Source organism: Neoarius graeffei, chromosome 22, assembly GCF_027579695.1.
Source record: "Neoarius graeffei isolate fNeoGra1 chromosome 22, fNeoGra1.pri, whole genome shotgun sequence".
In the NCBI taxonomy this organism is placed as follows: Eukaryota; Metazoa; Chordata; class Actinopteri; order Siluriformes; family Ariidae; genus Neoarius; species Neoarius graeffei.
This window is the reverse complement of record NC_083590.1, coordinates 22,765,117-22,789,609: the sequence shown is the minus strand read 5'-3', so window position 1 is coordinate 22,789,609 and position 24,493 is coordinate 22,765,117. Positions and strand designations below refer to the sequence as shown.

General features: G+C 45.2%; 1 protein-coding gene across 2 annotated transcripts in view; it reads right to left on the bottom strand.

Moving 5' to 3' along the window:
* Positions 1-5,070: 5,070 nt before the first annotated feature.
* The window catches only part of ints3 (integrator complex subunit 3), a 57,386-nt gene continuing 37,963 nt past the window's right edge, over positions 5,071-24,493 (bottom strand). The window contains exons 21-29 of one of the 2 annotated variants that reach the window (XM_060904627.1): positions 17,804-17,872; positions 17,636-17,711; positions 17,370-17,483; positions 9,660-9,708; positions 9,378-9,563; positions 9,142-9,242; positions 8,975-9,047; positions 8,634-8,787; positions 5,071-5,957 (exon numbers count right to left, since the gene is read on the bottom strand). In XM_060904627.1, the coding sequence (XP_060760610.1) occupies positions 5,880-5,957; positions 8,634-8,787; positions 8,975-9,047; positions 9,142-9,242; positions 9,378-9,563; positions 9,660-9,708; positions 17,370-17,483; positions 17,636-17,711; positions 17,804-17,872 (900 nt within the window). In that variant the 3' untranslated portion in view covers positions 5,071-5,879. The remainder of the gene's footprint in view (positions 5,958-8,633; positions 8,788-8,974; positions 9,048-9,141; positions 9,243-9,377; positions 9,564-9,659; positions 9,709-17,369; positions 17,484-17,635; positions 17,712-17,803; positions 17,873-24,493) is intronic. The other variant, XM_060904628.1, reaches the window with a different exon arrangement.

Sequence of the window (24,493 nt, the reverse complement as noted above, 5' to 3'; positions counted from 1 at the left end):
CCAACAAAATAGACTTCATGTTAAAACTATAAAGAATTTCCTGGTTACACAGTTGTACTTTGTGACTACTGTACGTATATCGGACACAGTTTTAGAAGCAAGCTATTTCTAATCATGCTATCTGTTATCACTTAAATAAGGATGTGTTCCTTTTTGAGTCTGATTCCTCTCAAGGTTTCTTCCTCATGTCATCTGAGGGAGTTTTTCCTTGCCATTGTTGCCTCAGGTTTGCTTATTAGTAATAAATAAATTTATTAGGGATATATTTATTAATTCGTATGTTTAAAATCGGGGCAGCACGGTGGTGTAGTGGTTAGCGCTGTCGCCTCACAGCAAGAAGGTCCGGGTTCGAGCCCTGTGCCCGGCAAGGGCCTTTCTGTGCGGAGTTTGCATGTTCTCCCCGTGTCTGCGTGGGTTTCCTCCGGGTGCTCCGGTTTCCCCCACAGTCCAAAGACATGCAGATTAGGTTAACTGGTGACTCTAAATTGACCGTAGGTGTGAATGTGAGTGTGAATGGTTGTCTGTGTCTATGTGTCAGCCCTGTGATGACCTGGTGACTTGTCCAGGGTGTACCCCGCCTTTCGCCCGTAGTCAGCTTGGTTAGGCTCCAGCTTGCCTGCGACCCTGTAGAACAGGATAAAGCGGCTAGAGATGATGAGATGAGATGTTTAAAATCTTTATTCTTCTGTAAAGCTGCTTTGTGACAATGGCTATTGTTAAACGTGCGATACAAATAAATTGACTTGACATGGTGTGTTAAGGTTGGAGTGGAGGAACTCGAGTGTTCTGCATAGAGCCCTGACTGAATTCAAGCCCACTGAACACCTTTGGGATGAACTGGAACACCGACTGCACCCCAGACCTCCTCACCCAACATCAGATCTCACTAATGCATTCAGACACGAGTCTGAATGAACACAAATTCCCACAACCAGTGTGACCCATGGATGAGGCATAATTTACATTTCTGTCAAATGCAATTTGTGATTGATAATCAACTGTAACCCTAAGTCTAACTATCACCTTATATGATTGACAGTTTGCCTACTTGTCATATCCACAGGTTGAAATTGAAGTTTTACATACATGTGGGATGAGGGAAAGTTTACTTACAAACTAAGGGTGTGTCCCAAATTAACAAAGGCAGTGTAATCAACCCTATGATAATTGTGTTCACCTGCAGCTCATTTACGAGGTGGCTTTAAAAGCTGAGCAGAGGCACTAGGAGGGTCCAGCAAACCAGTACTCTTCTGTGGCTGAGTGGTTACATGGTACCAGAGGGACTTGGGCTTCAGCAACGTGGTCAATATGCTTGCTTTTGGCAGTAATCAAGAAAGTTCTACAGTTAAGTCAAAGGCCTGGCAGAATGTACCACTAACACCAGGAAGAATTCCTAGCTTTTGCATTCCTCCAAAACTGCACCTCAGTGTTTCTCCTCGATTTAGAAAATTCAAAGAAACAGATGAGGACCTGCTTCTATCTCCCAGCAGCTCAGAGGAAATGTCTCCTGGATCATGGTCTCCAGCAGCATCTCCACACTTTCCTGTTAAGCTCCGGTTCACCCCACGATCAAATCGGAAAAGGAGCAAGGAGGATGTGTCTGATTTGTCTACAGAAGCAGCAATGTCCCTGAAGCACGTGGAGAAAGTCACCACTCCGTATGGCTTCCGCACTCTGGCCGCCAGCCCAAGCGTGAGCCGCAGGGAGTCCCTCTTTCACAAACGCCGAGGAGAGGAAGGTGGTCAAAGTCCTGCATTCTCACCACCTTTATCAGAGCCCAGAGTGACTTCCATACCCAACAGCGCAGATCAAAACAACAAGCAGAGTCCCAAACCATGCTGGTCTGGTCAGAAGTCTGAGAAAAAGGGACTACCACTGTTCTTCAGCAAGACTCAAGTTGCACTCAAGAGTCTCACTCCCAGAAGCAGGAAAAACCCTGTCAGAAAAATGTAGGATGTTTTGTGTGCAAGTTAGTAACCAACTTGTGTTTTAAGACTGAAGTTTAAGGAAACCAATAAAGTGTTTGTGTCCATTTGAATTCCTGTAGTGTTTCATTGACCAGTACTAATCTACCACTTAATTTCTATAATTAAGTTTATTTGTATTGTGCTTTTAAAATTATTGCAAAGCAGCTTTACAGAAAATTAAAGATTAAGTTAATTTTATCCCTAATGAGCAAGCCTGTGGTGATGGTGGCAAGGAAAAAACTCCTTCAGGTGACATGAGGAAGAAACTGAGAGGAGCCAGATTCAAAAGGGGAACCCATCATCTCGGTGGGAACAGATGGCATGATTATAAATAACTCTCTTCCATAACTGTGTCCTATGTAGTCAAAGTATAACCAGGAAACTAATTAGTTTTAACATGTTTTTCTTGAAGTTTAACTATTTGTCATCCTCAGACAAATGTATTGCTGTAAGTATCCAGAGCTATCTTTCAAGTGTGACTTTTGACTCCATATGGGGCTGTCCTCCAAAGGAGCAATGTAATGAGACTCCAGTCAGATGTAGGGGCATCAGGATGGATCAGGCAGGTCTGAGGAGCAGAAGAGGCCAGCATCTTACTGGTGTCTCAGAATTGACCTGTAACTTGGAGATGGGGGAACACAGGTTGTTAGGTATGCCCAATGTCAACTAAAAACTAAGCTCAGTATATGTTTTGCACTGAGTGCAAGCAAGGATTCCAGCAAGACTATGACGGCATTATTAAAAAGTAGAGCCAGAAGATAACAGACATGAGGACACCCTGGGACATAAAGCAGCTGTCACCAAACCCGAGTGAACGTATGAGAGTAGGGGTGACAGCATCCATACATCCCAGTTCACCAAAACACTATGCCTGAGGACCTTCCAGATCTACTCCTTTACCTAATAAACTTAACAAAAGGCTTGACTAACCAGATAGTGTTTAAAGCTAGGCTGAAAACATGAGTCCCAAACACTACTTGGAAGGCTGTTCCAAAACTGTGGGGCTTTGTAAGAAAAGGCTCTGCCCCTGATGTAGCCTTCACTATATGAGGTACCAACAAATAGCCTGCACCTTTTGATCCAAGTAGGCATGTAGGACATAAAGGACCAGAAGTTTGCTCAGGTACTGTGGTGCAAGACCATTCAGTGCTTTAAAGGTCAATAGTAGTATTTTATAATCAATAAGAAATTTGATTGGGAGCCAGTGCAGTGCGGATAAGACAGGGGTGATGTGGTCATATCTTCTAATTCTACTAGTAAGGACTCTTGCTGCTGCATTTTTAACTAACTGGAGCTTGTTTATGGACTTATTCGAACATCCAGACAGTAAGGCATTATAATAATCCGACCTAGAGGGAACAAAAGCATGAACTAGTTTTTTTTGCATCATGTAGTGAAGCCATGGCCTAATAGTTAGAGAAGCAGCTTTGGTACCAAAAGGTCACTGGTTCAATTCCCTAGACCAGTAGGACTAGCTGAATTGCCCTTGAGCAAGGTACCTAACCCCCAACTGCTCTGGCAAGAGTGGTGGCGTACCTTGTGTCTGATTAGCCAAAGAAAAGCTTATGCGATAATCAGTTTGGGTGGTGCCTGATTGAAACGAGTGACATATTTCTTATCTTAGCAATATTTCTGAGATGAAAGAAAGCTGTCCGGGTAACGTTATCGATACGAGTTTTAAACAAAAGACTGGAGTCAATGATCACACCGAGGTCTTTTACTGCTGCACATGAAGAAACAGAAAGGCCATCCAGAGTTACTATGTAATCAGAAAACCTACATCCAGCTGCATGTGGGATGTCATTTTGATGTTGGAAATTATCAAATTCTTGAATTATTTCTTTTCTTAAAATTCTGGTAGCTGTCTGAGGCCAAGTTTACATTAGACCGTATCTGTCTCAGATAGTTAAACCCCACCTGAATCTGCATACAGGCAAAAACCTAGTTTCTGGAGTATTTCCGGCTCCATGTTGTGGCCCACCAACATCCAACCAATAAGAGCAAAGCTGAATTGCAACCCTGTTCAGGTGTCTATAATAAGTGCTTCAGTTCTAAAGGCTCTGCACCTCTTGTGTGTGTATTTAGGGTGTGGCTCTAGAAAGAAGTTGAATGTGTTCACAATTTGAGTTTCAAAATGGCCAATTTCCACTACCTTGCACTGAAAATGGTGGATGATGCCTTCAGTTTTCCTTGTCAGAAAGGATCTGGTGTGTGCGAGATCGCCGTTCCTATACAAACGTTCACTTCTAGAAAAAACAAGGAAACTCTCTCTTGCTGTTTAAGAGATCATTTAAGCAGATGAAAACTTCTCTGACGTTTTTGAAACTTGAGCGCAGCTTTATACAAGACCACAGCACTTTCATTCTAACCACATGGTAATCTATCAAGAAAGTGGTATAGAAGACAATAGTCCCAGCTCCCAGGCAGCTCAGTTATATTAATGCCGTTAATTCAACAGTGTGGTGGACAATCCATATAATTTAAGCCTAATCATAAATGCCCTGAGATTTAAAAATGTTGATACAGCTTATGTATTCTCTGAGGTGATGATTTAACAAGGAAGGAGTCTCCAGTGTCAGGACTTTGAAACAGTTCAAGTTTCCTGCCTTTAGCTGCTAGATCATAAGCAATAACATGAGCTTGCTTGATGCATATTAAATATAACTCTAGAATGTGGCATTATAAGACCTATAGTTGATTTTTCTGAGTTTTTTTTTTTTTTTTTAATTCCCTGCTAGCTGATACTCTCATTGTAGTTCAGCTGAATTATTCTTAGTCACAAAATTTCCATGAAGTAATAAAATCATTTTAGCAGTATGCTTACTGCAAAGGCATTCCCAATGTGTTCTGGAAATTAAGTTCAAGCCACTGCTTCCAAAATTCCTGAACCATTCAACTTTGTACCAAGGTACCATGTGCACACTTTCATTCAAGATGAAGAAGAAAACCATGTTGCAGATCTTCCTGAGCCGCTACTGGTGAGACTTCGTCTTAATGATCTCCCGAGAGTCAGGGTTCATCATCTTGCCAGCTCTACTCAAGACACTTGAGAAACCTCATGTTTTAAACAGTTATAATTAATTTAATAAAAAGACCAAAAGTGTTTGTCCCTGCCTTTTTTATTAATATCATAATTCTTTTACATAGTTATGATTTTTTTTTATGAAAATAGGTCAGTAGAAAGCGATTTTCTTAAAAAGTCTGTCATGTCAAGTCCTCCATTTTTTTTAATTTTTTTTTTATTTTTTTTTTACAATCCAATTTCTGCGCCTGTGTGGTGCAATCGTGGTAAAAATCCATCCAGGAGGAGAGTCGTCCTCCCTGTAAAACCCCCAACGCCGCCGCCGCCTCCATCGGGCCACGACAAAGAGGGATTCATAAGGGACAAAGCAAATGCCTGTTCATTATCAAACGATAAAATGAGTCTTCTGGGAGTGGAGTGCGTTCAAACGTTCATGGTGAATGTTGTAAATCATCTCCCTCGTGTAGTCTACAGTGTGGGATTCTTTCCCCCTTTAAGCACAGCGATTGCACTCAATCTGGATAAGTGGGTCGATGAGTACAGAGACACTATAGAATGCCTCCTGTGTGCAATTTTATCCGTCTTTCCGTCAGTCCGTCCCAGTCGGGGGGAGGAAAGGAGGCTCCTGAAGAAGCTTAGCAGCTCCCCCCTTCAGCCTTGGTCACGTCCCTAATCCCCAAGCAGCCAGCCAATCATACTAGTGCAGAGGGAAGCTAAAGGGTGTGCCTTCCTGACTGGCTCCCAGGAAGGAAATCCAGTGCTTCCTCTTTGATGAGTGGTCAGAGCAGACGACTGGCTGGTGGTTTGTTCTCCAGTGAGGTCACACTGGAACGGGCGTGGTCATGTGATATAATATAGGGGGTGGGGCACGTGGAGATTGACGCGTCCTCTCAGTCACTGTCCGAGCCCACGGCGGAGGAGCCTTTTCGTTTCCTTTTGGGCGCTTTGGGTTTGGAGTCCTCTTCCTCCTGCCGTCACATAAGGAGATTATTAGGATTCATGACAGAATTTATTTAGACGGCAATCTTTTTATTTGTACGCTACCGTTCAAAAGTTTGGGGTCACCCAGACAATTTTGTGTTTTCCATGAAAAGTCACACTTTTATTTACCACCATAAGTTGTAAAATGAATAGAAAATATAGTCAAGACATTTTTCTGGCCATTTTGAGCATTTAATCGACCCCACAAATGTGATGCTCCAGAAACTCAATCTGCTCAAAGGAAGGTCAGTTTTATAGCTTCTCTAAAGAGCTCAACTGTTTTCAGCTGTGCTAACATGATTGTACAAGGGTTTTCTAATCATCCATTAGCCTTCTGAGGCAATGAGCAAACACATTGTACCATTAGAACACTGGAGTGAGAGTTGCTGGAAATGGGCCTCTATAGACCTATGGAGATATTGCACCAAAAACCAGACATTTGCAGCTAGAATAGTCATTTACCACATTAGCAATGTATAGAGTGGATTTCTGATTAGTTTAAAGTGATCTTCACTGAAAAAAACAGTGCTTTTCTTTCAGAAATAAGGACATTTCAAAGTGACCCCAAACTTTTGAACGGTAGTGCATCTCCAAGCAAAACTATTCAAAATGCAGCAGGATGTGAAGAGGGGCGCAGCTACTGAAAGTACATTTAATCTGGGATATTTACTGTTGAAGAATTTCTACTTCTATTTAAGATGTTTTCACAATAGCACAAGGAAATTTACAAAATAAATTATTTAATATCCGTGCACGTAAAGCACTACATATTTTATAAAACCATAATGTCATTTTAGTACAAACATGGAGGTGATGATATAAAAAAAATCACACGCGATGATTAGTCGAGAAATTCAGACTATTTCTCGATAATCACCTCGAGCGACTCGGCAAAAATAGCGGCCGATCGCTTTGTCACCGTCAGGAAGAATTACAAATGATGAAAGAAACTGCTGTTCCTAAAAGCACTAAAGATGCTCCGAAGTTTGGTCTAAAACAATTCAAAAGGTAATGCGGGATTATGATTTATTTTATCGATTTCAAAACAAAAGTATTTTATGTGACTCGGCGTAGATAAGTGACAAATCTGCGCCGTGCCGTTATTACATCTGCATGCCGCTTTTGAAGTTTGAAATAAAATTTTTTTTGAATGTTCATTTTATTGAAATAATCACTTGTGCATTTATACTAAAGCAGTTATCCACCTCAGGCTCAGTGAATAATAACCTTGACTTCGTCTTGATTATTATTAACTACTTATTACCTGAGCACGAGGTCTTTACGGGAAAATATCAGACTGAGGTCTTGACAGTACGGACCGAGCTCATACAAAAAGACCTCGGTCTGATATTTTCCCGTAAAGACTGAGCAAGCGAGGTTAATAAGGAGTTTATTATATGGCTTTTTTATTTCGAAGATTAAAGTAGACGGTCATTATAATGAGGCGTGACTCTGCTTTCAGTCACATCATATTTGTAATGTAGTTGAATATGATGCATGCATGCAGAATAAATGGCTAGCGGTTTCCAAACTGAATTTCTGTTAGCGGTTTCTGAAGGCTCTTCGTTGCTCATTTCTTCAGTAACGCCACTCTTTTGTGTTTCGGCTGTTTTTGATTCCGTTTTGATTTACAATTAATCTGTCATTTTGGTTTTTGCAACATTGAAAGCCGACGCCTTGGAAAGAAAGTCTGTAATCGTCTATGGGCATTACGGGAAAATTCTGCCCTCCAAGGAACCAATCAGAATTTTACCAGAAGTAGCTTGTGCCATATACTGTAACAATTGTTAAATATTCTCCATAGTGAACAGATAATAATGAGGCCATCTGTAATTTGTCTGAACTGAGTATTCGTATTAAATTAGGGAAAAAATAAAAAATAAATTAAAAAACCCCATTTTTTTTGGGTCCGTATCCTACAATACGGACCCCAGTTACGGACCTCTGGCGACTCGCTCGTTCACAACAACAAACATAGTAGCATTTTTTTGTCAACATTTATCTTTTTTTGATAAAAGATTTATTTATAAGATTATCCAAAATCTTATAAATTTTTGCCAGCATTTCTCAGCATAATAGCATTAAATTTTACAGCATGGATAGCAATAACGCCAGTGTTCACAGCGAAAGTGAGTTTTACTACCCTGAGGAAGAAGAAATAAAAGAAAACATTTCAGGAGAAAGCTAAAAACCTGTAACTTGCTAACGCCGAGCAAAAACATGGCTGAATCCTGAATAACTCCTATTTGTATAAATAGGGGACTACATAGGCGGCAAAATGTAGTTTTTTTTCCCCTGCCATGGAAGTGCACTTGTATACCGAGGAGGAAGCCATTTGCATTACAGCCGTGAATGAGGATTCAAAATGGCGGCTCAGCTCGGTTTTCCCTTTCGGGCGCTCTCGTTTTCTGTTAGAATTTAGTAAAAAAAAAATTTAAATATATTATTTACCAGCTTAAGGTTGGTCCGTATGGTGAAATACCGTGACCTCGGCCTTGAATACTGACCTCGGCCCAGAGGGCCTCGCTCAGCACTTTCAAGACCTCAGTCACGATACGGACCTCCCAGCTGGTAAATAACGTGTGTGTGTATTTTTTATATATATATATATATATATATATATATATATATATATATATATATATATATAGACCAGAACTCACTGAGGCGCTACTTGAGCCGCTGTCCTCCTCGTTGTTGGCTGGAGGTGCTGCGCCTTTACGGGAGCGCGGGGAGGACGCTGGAGCTTTGCGCCGAGATTTGGGTGGCTTGGACGAATCCTCATACTCCTCAGCCAAGGAGAAAAGATCACTGAACCTGGTGAGGACAAAGACGGGTGCATACACAAACATCTGGAATTTTAATATAAGGATCAATCTCGAAATTCTCACATGCTTACTCTCTTAATAAATAAATAAGCCGTGTGTGTGTGTGTGTGTGTGTGTGTGGTGTACACTGGGATATATGAACGTTTTCTGGATGCAGAATCACTTGAGAGACTTGCCTCATTTTATGGGCTTCATCACAGCTGGCCTGGACGTGCTGAAGAGCTTGCAGGATGGGTGTCTGGGTAAAGACTTCACACACACGTAAATATAGGCACTATTTATAGAGTGGAGTGTAGGATGGAGTAAATTAAAAAAACAAAACAAAAACAAACTCCAGACTCACAGTTATTCTTGGTGTTGCTGAGGCTCAGCCTCAGACTGTCTAAATGCTCCAACATCTGTTCCAGGGTCAGCTGAGCCAATTTACTACTAGAGCTTCGTAAGCTGCAAAAGGAAAAACAAACAAACAAAACAAAAAAAACCCCACAGGGCACTCAAGAACACACAAGACTGATGTGTGGAACTTCTGTGGAGTCCAAACAAAAAAAACTATTGAAATCAGAAATTGGTACGGATTACATCTTGGCGTGGCGATACCTCTGGCGTTTGCGAGGCATGTTGTTGTTCTTGATGAGAAGAGCTTTGATGTGCTCAGCCAACTGGTCGTCGTGTTTAGCCGCCCAGTGGCGCAGGATGCTGGTGGTGAACTGATCCTCCGGGTGACACGGCCGACTCAACACCATCTTCACCATCTCCTCTGTGGGACTGCAAATACGCAAAAAAAAAAAAAGAAAAGAAAAGCTGACCACACCTTTAAGCAAATGACGTGAGTTCGGTACATTGTAGGAGTAGGAAGCATACCTTTCTCTGCGGAGTTGCAGGAGTAAGCAGGATAAAGCTTCAGGATGCTCTGCAGAGAGAGAGAGAGAGAGAGAGAGAGAGAGAGAGAGAGAGAGATTCACTGAGCCAGATAATTGTTTTAGTACAAATACACAGGTGATTGAAAAATTATAAAAAAAAAAAAAAAATACAATCTTCAAAAGCAGCATGCAAATGTAATAATGGCACGGTCACTTATCTACAGCAACTCATAAAATACTGTTTTGAAATCGATAAAATAAATCACAATCCCACCTCATCTTTGAATAGTTTTAGACCAAACTTTGTAGCATCTTTAGTGCTTTTAGGAACAGCATTTTCTTTCATCATTTGTAATTTTTTTTTCCCCACTTACAGTGACTGTGATTGGCTGCCATTTTGCCTAGTCGCTTGAGGTGACTATTAAAAATTATTCTATCCACATCCACTGGATATGAGCAATCACACGCTCTGATTGGCTACTCTACTACTAAGCTATCAGCTCATATACCATGAATAGAGAAAAATAAACTGGCGGAACGTGTTGCTGAACCAACCGAGGACGGAAAAAAAAAAATACTCGAAAACAAAACCCCAAAAAATACAAAAAGGCAACAAAATATGGAATGAAAGTATTTGATGGTAAGAACTTTTTTTATTCTTCAAGAATTATTATTGCATTTTTCACAAAGTGCTCCTGTCATTTCGCCAGTTTGTTTACATTCTAAGCAGAAGTAATTTTGTCGGACAAGTTTTTATTTATCGAATTTGCAAAAACTAAAAATAAAAATGCTCCGTTTCTCAAAATCCAGTGAATGTGGAGAGAATAAAAACAGTTAATCCAGTCAGTCAATCTCGTCGTACACTACTGTTCAAAAGTTTGGGGTCACTTTGAAATGTCCTTATTTTTGAAAGAAAAGCACTGTTCTTTTCAATGAAGATCACTTTAAACTAATCAGAAATCCACTCTATACATTGCTAATGTGGTAAATGACTATTCTAGCTGCAAATGTCTGGTTTTTGGTGCAATATCTCCATAGGTGTATAGAGGCCCATTTCCAGCAACTCTCACTCCAGTGTTCTAATGGTACAATGTGTTTGCTCATTGCCTCAGAAGGCTAATGGATGATTAGAAAACCCTTGTACAATCATGTTAGCACAGCTGAAAACAGTTGAGCTCTTTAGAGAAGCTATAAAACGAGGGTTATGTATATAACCGCGGTTCTATGAGTTTCGGATGACCGCCAGAGGCGGTGCTTTCAGCACATGGATATCCATCACACGAACGTGCAGGTCGAGTAATAGTAACAACAAAGTCACGTGTGACCTGGGTGACGTCACCCCGTGACCCCGGCATAAAAGACCGGTAAACCCAGGAAGTGACCTCTTGGCAAATCTTCTCGTGTACACTCCGAGTGACTGCCAAGCTCTGGCGGTCATCCGAAACTCATAGAACCGCGGTTATATACATAACCCTCGTTCTATTTCGTTTCTACTGACCGCCAGAGGCGGTGCTTTCAGCACATGGATGACTAATACCAACCAGGTCATGAGGAGTGCCTACCCGTACCCAGTGCTGCTGCGACGGGCCTGGAATGACAGCCGTCGCCACAGGATTATGTGGGACGACATTAAGACGGTAAAACCTGGTGAAGGTGCAGCTGGAAGCCCAGGAGGCTGCGCTGCATATGTCTGAAAGGGGCACGCCCTTCAGTGATGCCCATGAGGCTACCACGCCCCGTGCAGAGTGCGCCCTGGCAGCCGGAGGAATCGGGAAGCCACTGTGCCTGTAGGCATGTAATATGGCCTCGACTATCCACTTGGATAGCCTCTGCTTAGAGAGCGCCAGACCCCTCGACGGTCCTGTGTGGCACAGAAACAGGGCGTCACTCCTACGGAAGCCCTCTGTACGCGACACGTACACCCTGAGGGCGCGAACTGGGCACAAAAGTTCCGACCTCTCACCATGGCCCGCCTCGAACGCCGCAAGGCTAAGGGGCTGGTTGACGAAGGTAGCAGAGAGGGTCTTTGGGAGGAAAGAGGGGTTAGGCCACAGGGTGACCCCACTGTCGCCGGAGTGCCACTGCAGGCACTCCCCACTGACTGACAGCGCGTGTAGTTCCCCGACGCGCCTCGTCGATGTAATAGCCAGAAGAAAAGCAGTCTTCAGGGAGAGCCATGAAATGTCTGCCATGAGCAGGGGCTCAGAACGGTGCGTCGCAGAGAGCCTGCAGCACCAATGAAGGTCCCATGTGGGTACCCGGCTCCGTCGGGGGGGGGTCTCAACCGGAGAGCACCCTTCAAGAAACGTGCCACCAGGGCGTGGGACCCCACGGTCCTTCCCCCAACTCTGGCATGCTGAGCAGAGATGGCAGCTGCATAGACCTTGATGGTGGCAGGGGTAAGACCCTTATCAAAAGCAGAGACTGGCGGAACAGTCAAATGGTCGGCAGGGGGCAGCATGTAGGCTCCTCCCCCCGAGTTAAGCACCAGTTGGAGAAAAGCCTCCATCTGTTGGCATAGAGGGCATTGGTGGGGGGTGCCCGAGAGCTTGCAATGGTATTGACCACTGCCGGCTCACAAGGACCTCGCAGGGGGTCCGGCCCTTCAGCGGCCATACCCAGAGCTGCAGACGGGCTGGATCCGGGTGCCAGATCTGCCCTCCCAGCTGTGATAGCAGGTCAGTCCTCACTGGCAGGCACCAGGGGTCGCCGTTCAGAAGTTGCAGCAACTTGGGAACCACACTCTGCCCGGCCACCGGGGGGGCGACAAGCAGCAGCCCGTGGTGGTCCATCGCAACCCTGTGTAGGGTTGGCATGATCAGCAGCAGAGGGGGGGAGGCATACAGCAGTTGCCTCGGCCAAGCATGCGCCAGCGCATCCTGGCCCAGGGGACTGGGCCGTGGAGGCTGAACCACAGAGGGCAGTGTGTCGACTCCCGGCAGGCAAAGAGGTCCACCTCTGCCCTGCCAAAATGTTCCCAGATGGCGAGAACCACCGCTGGGTTGAGTCTCCATTCCCCGGGATCGGGGTCCTGGCGGGACAGCAGATCTGCTGCCCTGTTGGCAGTGCCTGGCAAGTACATGGCACGCAGGCTCAAGAGATGTCTATGGGCCCACCGCAGAAGTTGGCCAGCCACTTCCAAGCACTGGAGGGACTTTGTGCCTCCCTGGTGGTTGATGTAGTACACTACCGTAGCGTTGTCCGTCCGCACCAGAACGTGTCTGCCGGTCAGACCTAGGAGGAAGTGCTGTAGGCCGAGGAACACAGCCCGTAGCTCCAGCACGTTGATGTGCTGCGCCCGTGCAGCACCGGGTGGAGGTGGAGACCGTTGAACCACCTCTGAAGCGGCACAAGTCCAGAAGTCCCAGCGGGACCAGAGAGGAGGCTGCCGTAAGCATGCCCAGCAGGCGCTGAAAGGTCTTCAGGGCGAGTGACCTACCCCGTCCGAAGCGGCCAAGCAGTAGGCGGATGTTGTGGATCCTTGTCTGGGAGGGAGTTACCATCAACGACCTCGAATCCAGGTGCACGCCCAAGAAAGTCGTCCCCGGCTGGGCACCAGCGAGCTCTTCTTGTAATTCACCCTGAGCCCCAGCTCTACGACATGCGAGAGCATAGTCGCGATGTTGGTGCGGGCCTGAGCTGCTGACCGTGAACAGACAAGCCAGTCGTCCAGGTAGGGCAGGACACGCAAACCCCTTGCCTGAAGTAGTGCCGATGCCGCTGCCGCACACCCGGTGAACACACGGGGTGCCAGCGATATCCCAAAGGGCAGAACATTGAACTCGAAAGCCTGGCCCTCGAAGGCAAACCGCAGGAACTGCCTGTGGTGTGGCACAATGGGAACATGGAAGTAGGCGTCTTTCAGGCCAAGGTGACAACCAGTCGCCCGCCTGGATGTGGTGTAAGACATCCACTGTACGCAGCATGCGGAATCTCATGGTCCTCAAGTGGGAATTGAGGGACCTCAGGTCGAGGATCGGGCGGATACCGCCGTCCTTCGGAACCAGAAAATACCTGGAGTAGAACCCACCTTGCTGTCTCTGCCTGTCGACGGGAGAGACTGCTCCTTTCTCCAGGAGGGTGGCGATTTCCTGCCGGGGGACGAGGGACTTCCCCGGATGGCTCACGGTGGTGTTTGACCCCATGAAACGTGGTGGACGGCGGCAGAACTGGATGCGGTAACCCTCGGTGAGGGTCACCAGCACCCAGGGGTCAACGCTCTCCAGCTTTGGAGCTGTTCGCTGGAAAAGCGGCCGACCGCCGGCGCGCTGATGTCAGCGCCGTCCAGAGCGCCCCCGTCGGTCACCATGGGGGCGACAAGGAGTGGACTGGGTGTAGGGGGCGGCACCGCGGGTCCGGGAGGTGGTGGGGTGGTGAAAGTCATCAACCCGTCTGGTCTCCTGGCGGGTGCGTGGCCGAGACAGAGTCGGTGTGGGCCCCCTGAAGGACTGGGCAGCATTGCCATGGTGGTGGGCCTGGCGGGGGCCAGCGAACTGCTGTTACGCCTAGATGACCTGGGCACTCCGATCCAGGGCTTGCTGAGTGGCTTCGCCAAACGGCTCCCCGGGGACAACAGGGAGAGAGTGCAGCACACGCCGGTCGGGCTCGGCCAGAGGGGACTGTGCCCGCCATATCTGCTGGCGGCCGAGGGTGAGATACGACATCAGCCGGCCCAGTTCCCGCGACGAGTAGGCAAAGGCCTGGAGCCGCGTCACACAGCTCCCGTGATGCCACGCTCGTCCCCTCCAGCGTCTGGGGGTCTATGACACCTGGCTGGCAGAAGGGAACTTAAATAGGGCGAGAACGCTCCAAGTAAGTAGCCCAAAATAAACTATCAGGCGGAAATAAAAAATAAACGACCGGGCGAACACACCCGTGGTCAGGAATATTAACAAGGATGGCGCCGTGCGCTACAGAACTGATAAACAGCGGCGAGAAACACCGCTTTAATTTAAATGAATGAAGACCGCTTACCTGAGCGACAACAAACCGGCCTCCAGCAGCGAGGACACGCCTCGGAGGGCTAGTCAGCTAACTCCACCGAGCGAGAGCGCTCAGCTTAACGGAGTAACAACCAATACGAATATAACACACAAGACAGCCGGCCCGTGAGCAGGCCGGAGACAAGACTACACAAAACAAGCGGTTGATAATATTAACAAGGATAGGCACTGTGCGCCACAGAACTGATAAACAGCGGTGAGAAACACCGCTTTAATTTAAATGAATGAAGACCGCTTACCTGAGCAACAACAAACCGGCCTCCAGCAGCGAGGACACGCCTCGGAGGGCTAGTCAGCTAACTCCACCGAGCGAGAGCGCTCAGCTTAACGGAGTAACAACCAATACGAATATAACACACAAGACAGCCGGCCCGTGAGCAGGCCGGAGACAAGACTACACAAAACAAGCGGTTGATAATATTAACAAGGATAGGCACTGTGCGCCACAGAACTGATAAACAGCGGTGAGAAACACCGCTTTAATTTAAATGAAAGCCGCTTCTCAATGTTGGGCATCTGCAGGAGGCCATAGGTAGGGGTGTCCTGCATTGCCGCCAGGGCCCTGCAGTCACTAGGGAGGTGGGAAGGCATCTAGGGTCCGCCCAACACCTCTGTAACTCCTCGATGTATGAGGCCGAGGGCGGAACAGACAACGAGGAAGGCTATGTGGGACCTCTGAAGAAAGCGCTCTGATGCTGGGCCACCGGGGCGTGTCCAACCCCAGACGGGCCAATGCAGCCCTCAGCGTTGGCTGGATGCTCAGGCACATGCAGTCTGCGCAGGCCATGTCCGTCAGCCCCTGCCGCAGGTGATCAATACCCAGGCATGAGGGGCACTCGCGGTGGCCGTCCTCCGGTTCGAGGGGGACCGGCAGTTGGCGCAGCGAGGGAAGAGGTCCATGACGCCTGGCTGGCAGAAGGGAACTTAAAAAATAGGGCGAGAACACCCCAAGTAAGCAGCCCAAAATAAACAATCAGGCGGTAATGAAAAACGACCGGGCGAACACACCCGTGGTCGGGAATATTAACAAGGATAGGCGCCGTGCGCCACAGCACTGATAAGCAGCGGCGAGAAACACCGTTTTAATTTAGATGAATGAAAACCGCTTACCTGGGCGACAACAAGCCAGCCTCCAGCGGCGAGGACACCGCCCCGGAGGGCTAGTCAGCTAACTCCACCGAGCGAGAGCGCTCCGCTTAACGGAGTAACAATATGAATACAACCCACAAGACCGCCGGCCTGTGAGCAGGCCGGAGACAAGGCTACACAAAATAAGGCGGTTAATAATATTAACAAAGATAGGCGCAGTGCGCCACAGAACTGATAAACAGCGGCGAGGAACACCGCTTTAAATTAAATAAATGAAAACCGCTTACCTGAATGAGGACAAGCCAGCCTCCAGCGGCGAGGACACCGCCCCGGAGGACTAATCAGCTAACTCCACCGAGCGAGAGCACTCAGCTTAACGGAGTAACAAACAATACAACACAAGACCGCCGGCCTGTGAGCAGGCCGGAGACAAGGCTACACAAAATAAGGCGGTTAATAATATTAACAAAGATAGGCGCAGTGCGCCACAGAACTGATAAACAGCGGCGAGAACCACCGCTTAAAATTAAATGAAATGAAAACCGCTTACCTGAATGAAGACAAGCCAGCCTCCAGCGGTGAGGACACCGCCCCGGAGGACTAATCAGCTAACTCCACCGAGCGAGAGCGCTCAGCTTAACGGAGTAATAAATCAATACGAATACAACACACAAGACAGCCGGCCTGTGAACAGGCCGGCGGCGAGGCTACACAAAACAAGGTGGTTAATAATATTAACAAGGATAGGCGCCGAGCGCCGCAGAACTGATAAACAGCGGCGAGAGGAACGCCGCTTTAATTTAAATAATGAAACCCGCTTACCTGAAGCGAAAACAAGCCGGCCTCCAGCGGTGAGGACACCGCCCCGGAGGGCTAATCAGCTAACTCCACCGAGCGAGAGCGCTCAGCTTACGGAGTAATAAATCAATATAACGACAAGAAGAAAAGAGTTGGTGGACTTAGCGCAGTTTCTTGGAGGGTGCATAAGCACAGCCCCAACCCTACGGGTAACGAAACTACCACAGCGCTTTGTCCAAATTTCAATCCAACTCGCAACCTGCAAACGCGAGAAGATGTAAGAGGTCACTTCCTGGGTTTACCGGTCTTTTATGCCGGGGTCACGGGGTGACGTCACCCAGGTCACACGTGACTTTGTTGTTACTATTACTCGACCTGCACGTTCGTGTGATGGATATCCATGTGCTGAAAGCACCGCCTCTGGCGGTCAGTAGAAACGAAATAGAACTGACCTTCCTTTGAGCAGATTGAGTTTCTGGAGCATCACATTTGTGGGGTCGATTAAATGCTCAAAATGGCCAGAAAAATGTCTTGACTATATTTTCTATTCATTTTACAACTTATGGTGGTAAATAAAAGTGGGACTTTTCATGGAAAACACAAAATTGTCTGGGTGACCCCAAACTTTTGAACGGTGGTGTACATGGCTTATAGCGATCAGCTCATGTATGACTTGATTTTGTGGAATAACTGTAAGTAGTCCGAATTTCTCGACCAATCAGCGCGCACGATCTTCTATAATCAACTGTGTATTTATACTAACGAAGCATAATTAATTGGTGCTGAATAATAAAGCAGTTTGAGAGAAGTACAGAACTCACCTTTGTATTTGAGGTGCTGTAGGATGGGGATGATGGTCTCCAGTGGGATACTGTGGGCCAGAAACAGCTGCCATGTGCTGTACTGCTCAAACGTCTCCCAGTCTAGTGACTGAACTGTAAACACAACACACACACACACAGTTAGACAGAGTGTACACTCCGGGCCTGTTCAGACATCAGTCTCGAGTGATCTGATTACAAGTGGACAGCTGATACGAACGCAGACGGACATGAACAGAGATGGACACTGCATCACACAGACTTACTGAGGATGTTGAGCACAGAGTCTTTGCGGAACATTACCAGATTTCCCATCATTACGTGACACATCAGTTCCTGAAGCTGTGAACGCAAGAGCAAGTTAAAAGACAGAAAGCAAAATGTCAGGAAAGTCAATTAATATATTACTTACAGAACTGAACGTTAAAACAAACCTGTGTGGAGTCTATAACCGCTACAATCATGTTGAGGAGTTCTCCACTGCGTAAGGTCTCATCTGGGAACTGTGGAGAAATAAAAACACACACACGAATACAACCCCGATTCCAAAAAAGTTGGGACAAAGTACAAATTGTAAATAAAAACGGAATGCAATAATTTACAAATCTCAAAAACTGATATTGTATTCACAATAGAACATAGACAACATATCAAATGTCGAAAGTGAGACATTTTGAAATTTCATGCCAAATATTGGCTCATTTAAAATTTCATGACAGCAACACATCTCAAAAAAGTTGGGACAGGGGCAATAAGAGGCTGGAAAAGTTAAAGGTACAAAAAAGGAACAGCTGGAGGACCAAATTGCAACTCATTAGGTCAATTGGCAATAGGTCATTAACATGACTGGGTATAAAAAGAGCATCTTGGAGTGGCAGCGGCTCTCAGAAGTAAAGATGGGAAGAGGATCACCAATCCCCCTAATTCTGCGCCGACAAATAGTGGAGCAATATCAGAAAGGAGTTCGACAGTGTAAAATTGCAAAGAGTTTGAACATATCATCTACAGTGCATCTCATCTCATCTCATTAATTCTAGCTGCTTTATCCTGTTCTACAGGGTCGCAGGCAAGCTGGAGCCTATCCCAGCTGACTACGGGCGAAAGGCGGGGTACACCCTGGACAAGTCGCCAGGTCATCACAGGGCTGACACAGACACAGACAACCATTCACATTCACATCTACAGTCAATTTAGTCACCAGTTAACCTAACCTGCATGTCTTTGGACTGTGGGGGAAACCGGAGCACCCGGAGGAAACCCACGCGGACACGGGGAGAACATGCAAACTCCACACAGAAAGGCCCTCGCCGGCCACGGGGCTCGAACCCGGACCTTCTTGCTGTGAGGCGGACAGTGCTAACCGCTACACCACCGTGCCGCCCCTCTACAGTGCATATCATCATCAAAAGATTCAGAGAATCTGGAAGAATCTCTGTGCGTAAGGGTCAAGGCCGGAAAACCATACTGGGTGCCCGTGATCTTCGGGCCCTTAGACGGCACTGCATCACATACAGGCATGCTTCTGTATTGGAAATCACAAAATGGGCTCAGGAATATTTCCAGAGAACATTATCTGTGAACACAATTCACCGTGCCATCTGCCGTTGCCAGCTAAAACTCTATAGTTCAAAGAAGAAGCCGTATCTAAACATGATCCAGAAGCACAGACGTCTTCTCTGGGCCAAGGCTCATTTAAAATGGACTGTGGCAAAGTGGAAAACTGTTCTGTGGTCAGACGAATCAAAATTTGAAGTTCTTTATGGAAATCAGGGACGCCGTGTCATTCGGACTAAAGAGGAGAAGGACGACCCAAGTTGTTATCAGCGCTCAGTTCAGAAGCCTGCATCTCTGATGGTATGGGGCTGCATTAGTGCGTGTGGCATGGGCAGCTTACACATCTGGAAAGACACCATCAATGCTGAAAGGTATATCCAGGTTCTAGAGCAACATATGCTCCCATCCAGACGACGTCTCTTTCAGGGAAGACCTTGCATTTTCCAACATGACAATGCCAAACCACATACTGCATCAATTACAGCATCATGGCTGTGTAGAAGAAGGGTCCGGGTACTGAACTGGCCAGCCTGCAGTCCAGATCTTTCACCCATAGAAAACATTTGGCGCATCATAAAACGGAAGATACGACAAAAAAAAGACCTAAGACAGTTGAGCAACTAGAATCCTACATTAGACAAGAATGGGTTAACATTCCTATCCCTAAACTTGAGCAACTTGTCTCCTCAGTCCCCAGACGTTTACAGACTGTTGTAAAGAGAAAAGGGGATGTCTCACAGTGGGAAACATGGCCTTGTCCCAACTTTGAGATGTGTTGTCATGAAATGTAAAATCACCTAATTTTTCTCTTTAAATGATACATTTTGTCAGTTTAAACATTTGATATGTCATCTATGTTCTATTCTGAATAAAATATGGAATTTTGAAACTTCCACATCATTGCATTCCGTTTTTATTTACAATTTGTACTTTGTCCCAACTTTTTTGTAATCGGGCTTGTATTAATCACTGTACTATGAAAAGATATTCTGATAGAAATTATTTCCATATCATAAACTATTCCATCATTTCATCAGATTGTCCACATTTTGAATAGACTCTTCTAGAAAATGTGTAGATTTTCACTCTTTGCACAACTATTCAATACCATGAACAACATCGTGTACGTTTGGGTGTGTCCCCCCCGCACTTGACAAGGATAAATCGTTTTTCAAAATTCACAAGTAGTCCATAATCGGTCACTTTTTTTTCCCTCAGGGTGAATGATGCTCCATTGTGTGCACTCTGCTCCTGTGTAGTGAGCATGTACAGGGAACAGGAAGCTGTTTTGTGACCGAGTGATGAATTTTGAGAGATATTTATATCCAGTGTACCACAAAAACATCAAATAAAACAAAATCTCAGCAAACGGAAAACATTAATGTGGTTAAATTAATATAAACAAAATAGAATTGAGATATTCCATGATTTATAATGCATAACTATTTTTTTTTTTTACTTCTTATTGGACACATACTAATTTATTATATACTTAATTCAAATGCCATATGGATCCCGTAATCTGTGTTCTCTGTATATTGTTCACTTCGCTTGGTGGTTGCGCCGAGGAAGAAGGCTGACTGAAAAAGGTGTCTGAGGCAGCCACAGACATTACTTCCTCTTGGTCAGGTGGCTGAGAACATGAGCCAAGGCACTCCGCGCATCGATCATGTGCATCCAGCACCTCCATTAGGTTGGGGCAAGTGGAACACCTCACTGAATCCATCTCAGTGTCTACTCACCCACAATTTTTTTATTTTAAGAAAAGAAGCAAGGTGTAGCGCTGCTTGCTAGCCTGGCAACCAAGGCTAGCGAGTTCGCAAGCGCAACTTCACCACTACAGACAACGTTTTACTAGCAACCAGAAAACCGATGCTCACGTAAAGTTGTAAGTACACGTTAACGTTATTGGCAACCAATTCGCTACTCACTCAACACTGACAAACCTGCCGGCAACCGAACAGTTTGTGACAAGACCGATATAATAGCCGTCCCTGAATCTTGGCTGCCAAGTTTTCAATGACTATCGATGCATAAACAACCTCAAAATAATGTTAACCAAGTTACCTTAGCGACCAAACAGCTCGCGTGGAGTCGAGTCCCACTGAAGTCCTCTTCAGTCACGAGCTGCACTGTAGATTGTCGCAGGTATTCCCACAGTTAACTGATAGCACACACACAATTCCAATAGAAGAGATGCGATTCCAACGCGAGGAAAAAAAAAAGAAGAGGCCAAATGACGTGGGAGGTTGCCTTATATAGGCAGGCACGTCATACGTCATGAGATGACAACTTGTATGCGATTCTCGAAACGCACGGATGCAAAGATCCTTCCACTAGTGCTTTCAGCACCGCCCTGGCGGTATTCCACTTAGTCATAGAACCACGGTTACATTCGTAACCAGCGTTCTCTGTATATTGTGTCCTTATAATTTCCACCGCAACAAAATTTCCCTCAGGGATCAGTAGAGTGCCTGAGGTAAACTCACCAGCCACTTTCATGGATTAAAGCAAAAAAAAAAAATCATCTGACTGAAAAAAAAAAAGCTCCATGTCGTTGGCCCCTACCACGTCAACGATGCGTCAAATTTTAAAACGCCGTGTTGTCCATTATCCCCTTGGCCCCTACTTATAGTACATTTACATAATTTTAACAATGACTAAAGCTAAGGCAAGACTTTACCATTGTCATTACTGGCTATAAATGATGAAACATCAAGTTTTCAGCGCAAAGTGCAAATTTATTTCAACTATACTTTAGTAATGCACAACAGTGGTTAAGAGAAAAGTGCAAGTGCAGTCGAACTTGAACCATGCTTTCAAAAGGGTGGAACAGAAAGAAAAATAAGAAAATCTGTTGAAATAAAGCTAGGAAACAAGAAAAGTAAAGTGAAAGTTCACTTTTTCTGCTTCTTCACAGTGAAGCCAAAGGCATCTAGTTTGGCAACACCTGATGCCTGTTTTTGTTTCTTTTTCCTTGGCACAGCAGCAGGAGCTTGCCATTATCGCCCATTTCATTTCGCCAAGCCCATCTCCACTTATTCTTTACCGTTTTGTCGATGTCTGACACATCTGTGCCTTCATTTAAAAGAAGCGCATCCATGCTGGCAAAACCGAAAGTAATTTGATGCGCTCTAGTGATGGAAATCGAAGGGCCTATGTCCGGTGAAATATGGCCTTATACGCAGTACTCGAGTTGAGGGGGGATGGCATCCCCCTTCTGAAATGAAAATCTCAAATCATCCCCCTTATAAAACGGCCATCCCCCCATCACATCCCTTGGGCCATTTTACCAATTAATGTGGAAATTAGCCTACTATTATTTTAACAAATATTACTACCATTTCAACATTAGAGGCTTTGCGCAGTGATAGCCTACATGTACACTGTAAAAAATGTCCGTAGAATTAACAGTGAATTTATGTAAAATCATGATATAAAAAAAAACTGTAAATACAAAAACAATGAAGCAGTGTGTAATTTACATCAATATACTGTAAAACTCCTCACCAAATACCACTGTTAATTTAACAGTAAGAATATGTTGAATTAATCATTTTTTTGTAGAATTTACAAATTGTTGTAGTTTAAACACAGACAAACTGTAATACTAAAACAGAATGTGATCGTTAAAATTACATCATTGCCCTGTTAAAAAAAATAAAAAAATGTCAGTAGAGGCTCTCCGGCACATTTCGTAAAACTCTAAATCAAATAAAATATCTGTCTAGTAGCTCATTGCTTGTAACCATCATTTTGGAGCCACAAAAACCAATAATCGAGAACACTCGCAATTCATTCCTAGATGCTTTTTTATTGTACAATGAATATCCGTAAAATTAACAGTTATCTATTGATTATTGTACATTGAATACCTGTAAAATTTACATTTAGTTATCATTAATTGTACATGGAATCCCAGTGAAATGTACAAGTTATTCTGTAATGTTGTTTACATTTCACTGTATTTTTAACAGGATTATTCTGGCAACCACAGCTGCCAGTGTTTTTCCGTAAAAACAACGGATTTTTTTTTTTTTACAGTGTAGCCGGATAAAAAAGACGCATATTTATTTATTCGGTTGCACCTCTCATTCACACCTATACGGAGGTTTCAGTCACTGAAAACAGCTACTTTTGCAAACTCTGGGCAGAGTGGAGATTTCTGAAAACTCCATCTTCAGACACTCATGTAAATCGGGAAAACGAAGCAGCAGTGGGCGAGAGGGCGCGCGCGAATATAATGAGTCATAGGTGTGAATCTTTCACCAAATGCCAATTGTCCCGGTTCTTCATGAAATCGCACGTGCACGCACAAATCCATTAGGTTAACTTTCAAATAACTGTTCTTGTGCACTTGCGACACCGGAGCCACTTTCCTGAATTTTGAGCTTCGGAGTATTCGCTTCTTTATCTATTTAATCAATGAATTTATTTGTCACATACATTAAATTACTAATGTAAACCATTAGTAGCCTATTTAAGCAATCACTGTTTTCTCCACTGTTTTCCGACCTTTTGTGCTTAGTGAATGAGACTTCATTACACTCCACTGACCGACTTCCAATTCCGGACTTTTTTGAAAATGTAAAATATAGGCCTACGAGATGTTTTTTGGGACTTAATTCGCGTTGGTCCTTCACTATTAATTTTTGAGACTGATGAGGCACTAAATACTGTGGAATTATTTTCTCCTTACTATGAAGTTTGGCATCTTAAACAAGTGTCGGGAAATCTTGCAACCCGACTCTGCAGCCTCCAATGTTTAAGCGAACTGCTGAAACCATAATGTTTAAAGATTAAATCGTAGGCTAATCAAACCAAAGAAAAACACAGCCTTTCCAGAACATTGTCTGCCGAAGCCTGTTTAACCTACAAAAGGTTTAATAGCACAGATCTTGCTGCGGCTTCAACAGGGCTGTTTTAGATTTTTTACCCGATCACCTTTAAATAGGCAAATATTATTATTATTATTATTACTACAATAGGCCTAGTATTAGTAGTAGGCAAGTAGTTGCCTAGTAATAGGACAGCCAGATTGTTTCATCAGTGGAGCCGCCGTTAAAAGGAAACTGATGCGGAGCGCCGCGGCTCGCCTCGGGGTGAATCGCGTCCCGAGGCGCAGGGCTGGCCCGCCCTAGCAGCGCTGGTTTGTTGGGGAGAGGGCAGAGGTCGCTGGCTGCCAAGTTTGGAGAGGCTGGGACCTCCCCTGGCCGAGTTACGAGTGTGCAAAGTCGGGCTGGAGCCACCGACAGAAACGAAACTCAAGCTGAGCACCGCGGCTCGCTGCCTATGCCAAGCCTCCCCGGGACTAGACAGTAGCGGAGGCTGTATTTATTTATTTAGGCCTATCTAGCGCAACAACTTATTCCTTTACATATACTCAAACATGGCACAAGAAAGGGTTCAACAACAGGCAATCACAGCAGCTTGGTGAAGTTCTAAATCACATCGGTGTCAGACCTATGGGCCTACCCCCCCCTTTTTCCCTCGGATCTGCATCAATCTCATGATTGACCTTTAGTGCTCCCAGTTGACGGAAATCCGTCATAGCGACGGAAAACTTTAAT